This window comes from Limulus polyphemus, unplaced genomic scaffold, assembly GCF_000517525.1.
Source record: "Limulus polyphemus unplaced genomic scaffold, Limulus_polyphemus-2.1.2 Scaffold3929, whole genome shotgun sequence".
NCBI classification, from domain to species: domain Eukaryota; kingdom Metazoa; phylum Arthropoda; class Merostomata; order Xiphosura; family Limulidae; genus Limulus; species Limulus polyphemus.
Genome location: NW_013669539.1, coordinates 6,244 through 16,254, shown reverse-complemented (window position 1 = coordinate 16,254; position 10,011 = coordinate 6,244). Strand labels below are relative to the sequence as shown.

At 35.0% G+C, this 10,011-nt stretch overlaps 1 protein-coding gene across 3 annotated transcripts in view; it reads right to left on the bottom strand.

Moving 5' to 3' along the window:
• Positions 1-1,685: 1,685 nt before the first annotated feature.
• The window catches only part of LOC106470299 (glutathione S-transferase 1-like), a 12,710-nt gene continuing 4,384 nt past the window's right edge, over positions 1,686-10,011 (bottom strand). Inside the window, exons 2-6 of one of the 3 annotated variants that reach the window (XM_013930843.2) lie at positions 8,127-8,324; positions 7,086-7,144; positions 5,498-5,639; positions 4,902-5,066; positions 1,686-2,014 (exon numbers count right to left, since the gene is read on the bottom strand). In XM_013930843.2, coding sequence (XP_013786297.1) covers positions 1,877-2,014; positions 4,902-5,066; positions 5,498-5,639; positions 7,086-7,144; positions 8,127-8,276 — 654 coding nt within the window. In that variant the 5' untranslated portion in view covers positions 8,277-8,324 and the 3' untranslated portion in view covers positions 1,686-1,876. Of the gene's footprint in view, positions 2,015-4,901; positions 5,067-5,497; positions 5,640-6,791; positions 6,933-7,085; positions 7,145-8,126; positions 8,328-10,011 lie in introns of those variants that run through there. The other 2 variants (XM_013930844.2, XM_022398904.1) reach the window with 2 other exon arrangements.

The window sequence follows — 10,011 nt, the reverse complement described above, 5'->3', positions numbered from 1 at the left end:
GGAACAACTTATGTCTGTGAGCAAACATTTTCAAAAATTAATTATGTGAAGTCAGCACATCGAACGAGGTTGACTGATGAACATTTGAAAGTAATTCTCTTGGTTGGATGCAGCAATTCCAAAGCAAATATTGATGATATCTCAAAAGCTAAACACCAGTTTTTGCTGCTTAGTTTGTGAGATTCGGATATGTGCGCACTGGGTGTGATATAAATATCTTATTGCTAACGTCGCCTTCTTTGATAACTTTTTGGAAAATAAACATGTTTGTTGTCTTTACTTTTTGTGTATTCACTGTATTGTATTGAACAAAATAGTTATGCGGGCCGCGCTCGTCATTCTCTCAATTATCTGGCCCGCTGTGAAAAAAAGTTTGGTGACCCCTGCTCTAGTATAACACATTACAGTAAGCATGTCAAGCCGCTTACTTTTATTCCAGAGGGTCCAAACCGTAGGTCTGTAGACAACTTTCTGACGGGTTGCAGAATTATGCTGGAACAACGAAGTAAAAAAAAAAAAAGCTGGCGAATTTTCAAGAAATTTATCATTTGTACGTATGCTAGGAATAGGTGAAAAACAAGTGAGCCTCATAAGCTTTCACTTCAAAGTTTCTTGGAGGTAATTAATGAAACAACACTATAAGCCTATGAACTCCTAATGGTCTGTAGCTTTTTTCCAAAAAATTATGTGTGTCTGTGAAGAGAAAAAGGTCGAGAACCAAAGTTGTTGTACTAGTACTACATACCATGTCAAACAGTTTTAATAAATAGTTTCTGGGTGCGGAGCATACAGAAAAGAGAAACTAAACTAAGGGACTACAACAGCGTTATTACCTTCTAACTTTCTTATGAAAGACTGATATTGTAAAGTTCTTGTAAGGTAAAACTGCAGTTATCTGATCAACAGTTTCGACAAAACCAAAGATAAGAAACTCAATGCGAGATTACCAACCTTTCGTACTAAAACACTTCGTTTTGTGAACACCAGCATATTCTTCCTGTTAATCACCATAAATATGTAAATTCTCCTCGATTTGTTGGTAAAGTTACTAAATACAAGTAAAATACTTCTCACAGGTCCACTGTTTGTTTGGGATATTCGTGCACATGTACTCAAATCTGTGGTAGCCATCCCTAATTTTAAACTGATAGGCTATAGGGAAGGCAGCTAGTTAAGAGCACTCACTGCCAACTCTATAGCTAATCTAATCAAATGGTGGGATCTGAACGTCACTCTTATAACGCAAGTCACAGCATCACAGTGCGGAGAGAGAGTTTGCGGTCATGGGACACAAACCATGAACCCTTGGATTCACAGTTCAGACACTAAGCCTAATACTCTCCCTTATAGGTCGATTTTTGTTTCTTTGTTATTAGACACAAAGCTACCAAATGGACTATCTATGCTCTGCCCATCGAAGGTATCGAAACCCAATATTTAGCTGTCACAGGTCCTTAGACTTACCGCTAAATCACCGGGGGGCCTTTAGGTCGTAGTTTATGAATTGTGACATAAACGTCTTCGTACAATTTGAATCGAAAATACAAAGAAATCACATTTTCATTTTGTTAATGATAATTCCTCGTTTTTTCAATAGTATCTTTCAATGATACCTTCAACATAAAAACAGCTGTTAGTTTTTCGTAAGTGTATTTTTTTGATTGAAATTAACAATGACTACATTATGCTGTTTGAAAATAAGACCAATATTTATTGACAAGGTGAAGCAAAATAAATTGAATATTCAAATATTGAATTTCATTTTAACAAATTTAAGCTAATCATTTTTTTTTCTTCTTATACCGAGCCTAATATTTAATATTTAAAAATTCGGTATTTTAAGCTCAACTTTGTTTAGATACGAGCAGTTAAGTCATTATTTTCTCTCTGAAAGCATGCGTTTTCCTTCTTCAATTGCATCTTGGTTTCGTTCTTGATAATATGGTAGTTCTTTCCTTAGCCTCTGCAACCATGCTTCAATTTTTGGAAAACTACTAAGAGTGAAGTCGATAGCCTAATGTAATTTAAAAATGTAAATCTAAGTCGCTTGAGAATGAAATGGAATCTGTAGACAAAACTTTGAAATACCCAGTATTAATTGGTAAATAACGACTAAATATAAAACCTCAATCACTCTAAAAACACGTATTATAAAAAAAAAACTACGGAGATTCTATAACAGTAACGGCTCAAATAATGAAAAAATAAAGTCATGCTGCTAATAAAACTACAATAATTACAAATATATTGATATCAAAAGTGATAACTTCGGACAGCCCGTTTCTACATTATTCAATATGGGACGTCATTTAACCACTTTAGTCTGTTCATTTCATATGTACTTATAAAGAATTATCAAATAAGATACAACAAGCTTGTAGAAGTTTTATGTTAGCATCTTTAGATACTTTGCTACAATACCAAAAGCCTAGACATTTATTTACAGCCATGATTTTATGCATATTGCTACACCATCAAAGGCCTAGATATTTATTTACAGCCATGACTTTAGGCACATTGCTACACCACCAAAATCCTAAACATTTATTTACAGACTTTATGTACTTTGCTACAACCAAAATCCTAGGCATTTATTTAAAGCTATGACTTTAGGTACTTTGCTACAACCAAAATCCTAGGCATTTATTTAAAGCTATGACTTTAGGTACTTTGCTACAACCAAAATCCTAGGCATTTATTTAAAGCTATGACTTTAGGTACTTTGCTACAACCAAAATCCTAGACATTTATTACAGCCATGACTTTGGGCAGTTTGCTACAACCAAACTCCTAGACATTTATTTAACGCTATGACTTTAGGCAGTTTGCTACAACCAAACTCCTAGACATTTATTTAAAGCTATGACTTTAGGTACTTTGCTACAACCAAAATCCTAGACATTTATTACAGCCATGACTTTGGGCAGTTTGCTACAACCAAACTCCTAGACATTTATTTAACGCTATGACTTTAGGCAGTTTGCTACAACCAAACTCCTAGACATTTATTTAAAGCCATGACTTTAGGTACTTTGCTACAACCAAACTCCTAGACATTTATTTAAAGCCATGACTTTAGGTACTTTGCTACAACCAAATTCCTAGACATTTATTTAAAGCCATGACTTTAGGTACTTTGCTACAACCAAACTCCCAGACATTTATTTAAAGCCATGACTTTAGGTACTTTGCTACAACCAAGCTCCTAGACATTTATTTAAAGCCATGACTTTAAGTACTTTGGCTATACCACCAAAATCATACACAGCTTTATACCATCATCATTGATATATATATTTCTATCAACTCCTAGACAGTTACCACCATGACTTTAAGGATCGATATTCAGTTGTTGGGCGACCTGGTTCTCAGCGGATCTCTTCCTCCCTCCATGACTATTTTTAATAATCTGGCAAATGCTACCATCATTGCTATCGAATCAGGTTTATACGATGTATTACACTGCCGTCATTGCTATCGAATCAGGTTTATACGATGTATTACACTGATTTTCCTTCACCTTTTCAGGGCCACGTCCTTCAATAGTTGATTTTAGGCATTTTCCTTGTTTGTATATTTTGAATTTCGCGCAATGCTACACGAGGGCTATCTGCGCTAGCCATCCATAATTTAGCAGTCATAGACTAGGAGGAAGGTAAGCTAGTTAACACCACCCACCGTCAACTCTTTGACTACTCTTTTTTTAATGAACAGTGGGATTGACCGTAAACATTATAACACATCCACGGCTGAAAGGTCCAGCATATTCGGTGACGGGGATTCGAAACCGCGACCCGTACACTTTTCTACCACCAAAATCCTTAATCATCATAACATTAGGCACTTCCTACCAGAAAAATACTAAACAATTATTTGCAGTTATGACGTAGGCGTACTTTGCTGCCACAAAATCCTAGACACTTAATTGTCATCATTATTTTCGAAACTTTTTCACCAGCAAAATCACAGACAGTTAATCACTATCGTGATCTTGGGCACTTTGCTGCCACAAAATATCCTTATCCATCAATACTTTAGGCACTTCACTACCAGAAAAATACTAGACACTTATCTGTCATTATAACTTAGGCATTTTCGTGCCACAAACTCCTAAACAATTACTTTCATGACTTTAGGCACAAAATACCAGGCAATTAATTACCATCAAGACTTTAGATACTTTTCTACCATCAAAATCCTAGACGGTTTTATACTATTCTAGATACTCTGTTACCACCAAGACCCTAGGTTATGTTAATCGCTATAGCTGACCAAGACCCTCGGATATGTTAATCGCTATAGCTGACCAAGACCCTAGGTTATGTTAATCGCTATAGCTGACCAAGATCCTCGGATATGTTAATCGCTATAGCTGACCAAGACCCTAGGTTATGTTAATCGCTATAGCCGACCAAGATCCTCGGATATGTTAATCGCTATAGCTGACCAAGACCCTCGGATATGTTAGTCGCTATAGCTGACCAAGACCCTAGGTTATGTTAATCGCTATAGCCGACCAAGATCCTCGGATATGTTAATCGCTATAGCTGACCAAGACCCTCGGATATGTTAATCGCTATAGTTGACCAATACCCTAGGTTATGTTAATCGCTATAGCCGACCAAGATCCTCGGATATGTTAATCGCTATAGCTGACCAAGACCCTCGGATATGTTAATCGCTATAGTTGACCAATACCCTAGGTTATGTTAATCGCTATAGCTGACCAAGACCCTCGGATATGTTAATCGCTATAGCCGACCAAGACCCTAGGATATGTTAATCGCTATAGCCGACCAAGACTCTAGGTTATGTTAATCGCTGTAGCCGACCAAGACCCTCGGATATGTTAATCGCTGTAGCTGTAGAATTTAACCGTACACACACACGGTTCACCTTACCTCTAGAAAGGTCACGCTCGCCAGGATTGAGAGATCCGCAACTGTAAGATTTTCACCCGCTACGTATGGGTAATCGGTGAGAAACTGCTCTAAGAAGGCAAGCTTTTCTAACAAAACCCTTTCTTTCCCGGCGTCCGGCTCCTCACCTCGAAACATTATAGGGATCTGAAATACGTAGTAACTGAAAATTGTACAAGATTATAACTTTACAACATTCGTGTTTACTCGGGAACTGATACCACAAAATTAAGCTACATCAGCATAATATCAAATATCTTTTACAATGGAAATATATTACGTCTGGCAATATTAAAGGATATTATACAAACATAATTGAGTGTAATGGCACTGATAATTATAAACATAAGTTTTTTTACGTCACAGTATAAATCAAAACTTTTTTTTGAGGTGAAAAATAGTGTTAGTGTTAAAATAAGCAACATAATGGACTACCTAAGGTTTTAGTTTATGAATGGAAGTTTAAAGAGAAACGAAGTAATAGAGAAGACATAAATATTTCAAGTGTATTTATTTTTATTTATATTATATTTACATTTATTTCAAAATATCTAAAGATAAAAAGTTCGTTTTCAAACCTGAAAATCGATAATAGCCCGATATAAGGATCCCATATCAAAATACAGCATGCGATCTACTACTGCCCTCTTCCGGCGATTGGACGGATAGAAAACGTCATCCTTACCGTACAGATCAGCTAGATACGTGATTATAGCCCGACTAATACGAAAGAAAACAAACAAAATTCATAGCACATACAATCTTCTTCAGTGAATATTAGATATATGAAAAAAGGGGGAAATATTAGTGTTAAAAACTTTATTTAAAAACGATATTTAATTTTATTTTAGTCATCTTTTTATAAACATCAATGAAGGACTCACGTTATTACTTCTAAAGTTAGCGTACGTGTATCTCAATGAAGGACTCACGCTACTACTTCTAAAGTTAGCGTACGTGTTTGAATATTGTGAAAAAAAAAAACACTGAGGAAATTGTTGCTGCAAAATTAGATATAGAGTGACCTCAAAGTCAGTAATAACAGCTAAACAATTTCTTACAGTAAAAATGGTTATTAAATTCTTGATTTTTTTTTCGATTCGCGAGAGACATGATCGACATTATTCTTTAAAACTTAATCCTTCAACTGCGGTTGACATCATATGATGTTAGCGTAGGTGACTCTAGTTAACATCATATGATGCAAGCATTTCGCGCGCAACATTTTGAAATTTTAAGAATTTTTGCGCATATGGTGGTATGCAGATTTACACAAGCCGCACACGAAGGGTTAAACTATACCTATAATTTTTACGACGCCTAAATATTTTCCTCTTTAAGTGTTTACCTTGCAAAATGCAGGCTAAAAATATGTTTTAAAATAATAATAAAAAGGCTTATTACCTATGACGTGTCACCTTTAAATAATATTTCATTCTAATATTAAAATAAACCGGCGTCTGAATTTTAAAACTGCCAACAGACAGAAATGAATCAATGAAACTAATACACTGTCGTCGTGGCAACAAGATACACACAACCACAGCAAACAGGAAGCAAGAATACCACAACATTTCAGTTTAGCAGTTGTGCGTGCTTCCACTACAATGTGAAAAAAACGCGTCCCTCCAAGAGTGGAAATACTTTAAAATTCTGCAATTATGGTAATCAACAATCGCCATGTTTCATGTTTGTAGTTAAGCGCAAAGCTACACAATTGGGCTATCCGTGCTCTGCCCACCAGGGGTATTGAAACCCGGTTTCTAGCAGTATAAGACATACCGCTGTGCCACTGGGGGTTATGTTTCGTGTATGTAAACATTATAAAAAATTTGGAAAGCTCCCTCAGTCTTAAAAGTTTGTCGACCTTACCTTTCCCATAGGACAAAACCACTGTCATTAATGGTTGTGTTGACCTTACCTTTCCCATAGGACAAAACCACTGTCATTAATGGTTGTGTCGACCTTACCTTTCCCATAGGACAAAACCACTGTCATTAATGATTGTGTCGACCTTACCTTTCCCATAGGACAAAACCACTGTCATTAATTGTTGTGTCGACCTTACCTTTCCCTTAATGACAGTGGTTTTGTCCTATGGGAAAGGTAAGGTCGACACAACCATTAATGACAGTGGTTTTGTCCTATTGGTTGTGTCGACCTTACCTTTCCCATAGGACAAAACCACTGTCATTAATTGTTGGCACCGTGTGAGTAGGGTTTAGCTGAAAGAAAAGGAAAATAATTTTATTCGAAAGATAAATAGAAAATTCAACAAAAACGTTAACACCGGATTTATCAAAGTATGGATGCATATCTTTAAAAATTATTATGTTATCCCGGGAAACACGCATCAAAACTTTTAGGCTACTTTCACTAAGCACTGCACTTGGCCTCATAACTCATTTGAAAACGTGGACGCCCTCTTCACAAATTGGTAGAGACATGCAAACCTTGACCAATCTGCGATAAATGTGCGTCTGAAAAGCCAAAGATGAATGTCATGCTAGATGCACCACCGTTGAATGAGGCCGTTTCGGTGGCGAAACACGTGTTTAAACGGTCTTCTACTCGACGATGTATTACCCCGATATTGAACCCAACTACATTTCACGAGTATAATCCGGCGTTTGTTGAAAATGCCAAATACAAGTTAGGTTTCTAAATTTGTCCGAGTTGGTGATGATCATACTATTAATTAATTACTTCACGCAACTGTATTCAGTGAATAAATGATGTTCCTACAATATACTCTTAATTATCTCTGTTAAAAGTTTGGCAGAAGAATGATTTCAAAATAAAAACTCTTCTGCTCTCTAAATATTTGGAGTATTGTAATTCAATAAAGTAACAAACAGGAAATCCAGAATACACTACTAGTAACGCAAAGCATCATTATATTATATTTTAGTTCACATGTTTTCATAGTACACCAACTGTCTATATAATAAACTGGTGTATTAGGCACGGTACATACATAAATCAAATTAAGAGTTTTAGGGACTAGTGATGCTTCATTTCTTCGTTGTTAATTTTCTTTCGTGTCACATAATACACCATGATGTACTATCTTCAACCCGTAAAAGTTATTGTACGCAATCTGATATTTCGTTGCTTGCGACAGTTAGCCAATAACATCCGCTCCTTGCAATTAGAATATTACAATTTTATACACTGCATATGGACCCTCACACATTACCTACTCACCTTTAAGAACTCCGATTTTAATTGTTCCCCCTGCCATGTGTTGACGAACTTCTTCTTCAAGGGGATGTCCAGATGGCCTGCTACCATATCCACAGCCCTACAGGGGGCTGACAAGGGGAAGTAGTAGAAGTCAATGGGAGAAATGTTCATGACGCTACGTACAATACTTGGGAAACAAGAGGATGAAGACGGCAATATCTGCTGCCAGTAACAATAAAAATACAAATAAAATTACAATAGCAGTTCAAGAAGATTGGACAGGAGTCAGAAAAGATACCACAGTGAGAAAATATAAAACAATCAGACGGTAAGTAATGCTATAATGTTAACAGATAAAATATAAAGCAACCAGACAGTAAGTAATGCTATAATATTAACAGATAAAAATATAAAGCAACCAGACGGTAAGTAATGCTATAATGTTAACAGATAAAAATATAAAGCAACCAGACAGTAAGTAATGCTATAATATTAACAGATAAAAATATAAAGCAACCAGACGGTAAGTAATGCTATAATGTTAACAGATAAAAATATAAAGCAATCAGACAGTAAGTAATGCTATAATATTAACAGATAAAAATATAAAGCAACCAGACAGTAAGTAATGCTATAATGTTAACAGATAAAAATATAAAGCAACCAGACAGTAAGTAATGCTATAATATTAACAGATAAAAATATAAATCAATCAGACGGTAAGTAATGCTATAATGTTAACAGATAAAAATATAAAACAATCAGACGGTAAGTAATGCTATAATGTTAACAGATAAAAATATAAAGCAACCAGACAGTAAGTAATTCTATAATGTTAACAGATAAAAATATAAAGCAACCAGACTGTAAGTAATGCTATAATATTAACAGATAAAAATTGGAGGCAGTACAAGTGATATACAATGTCAATGGATAAAAACATGTAGACAATGTGAACAGAAAAATTAAAATGCTACAATGTCAACAGTGGACAAAAGTGTTAGTAAGAATGTTACAATTTCAACAGATGGAAATAGTAATATTGGTATAATGTCAACAGACAAAACACAGATGGTAAAGATGTTAATATTGGTATAATGTCAACAGACAAAACACAGATGGTAAAGATGTTAATATTGGTATAATGTCAACAGACAAAACACAGATGGTAAAGATGTTAATATTGGTATAATGTCAACAGACAAAACACAGATGGTAAAGATGTTACAGTGTCTTCAAATACAGATCAGGAAGAGTAAAAATATATGATAGAATGTCAAGAGAGAAAAGGATTACAGCTAGTAAGATCGTTACAGTGTCAACGGAGAAGAAAATATGCTATAATAAAACAGTATATTAAATTAGTTATAATAATTAGTAATGTAATTACTGTGGTAATTTTTAGTTCTAGTCTTTGTAGATAGCTTTCTTTGATTAGATACTAATGATAACCAACTAACAAAAAATATTAGTGAAAACATTAAAGAATACTACAATGTCAAAGAATAAAAAATGGACATAATACAAGACACTATAGGTGCTGCAAGGTAATGTATAAAGACGTTACAATATCAACCAATGTCAGAGAACGACCGTAGTAAAGTGTTACAATGACTACTGAAGCGGTAACGGATAATATAGATGCTACAATGTTAACAAACATGACATTAAACAATATTATAATCTCCATGAGCAAAATAAATAAGTCAGTAAAATTGTCACTATTTCAGTTGAGATGAAGATGCCATATTGTCAAAGGATAAAACGAATAAGGATAGTAAAGAGGCCACACTGTCTATATATAAAAACAATGGGGATAGTAAACAGGCCACACTGTCTATATAAAAATAATGGTGACAGTAAAGGGGCCACACTGTCTATATAAAAATAATGGTGACAGTAAAGG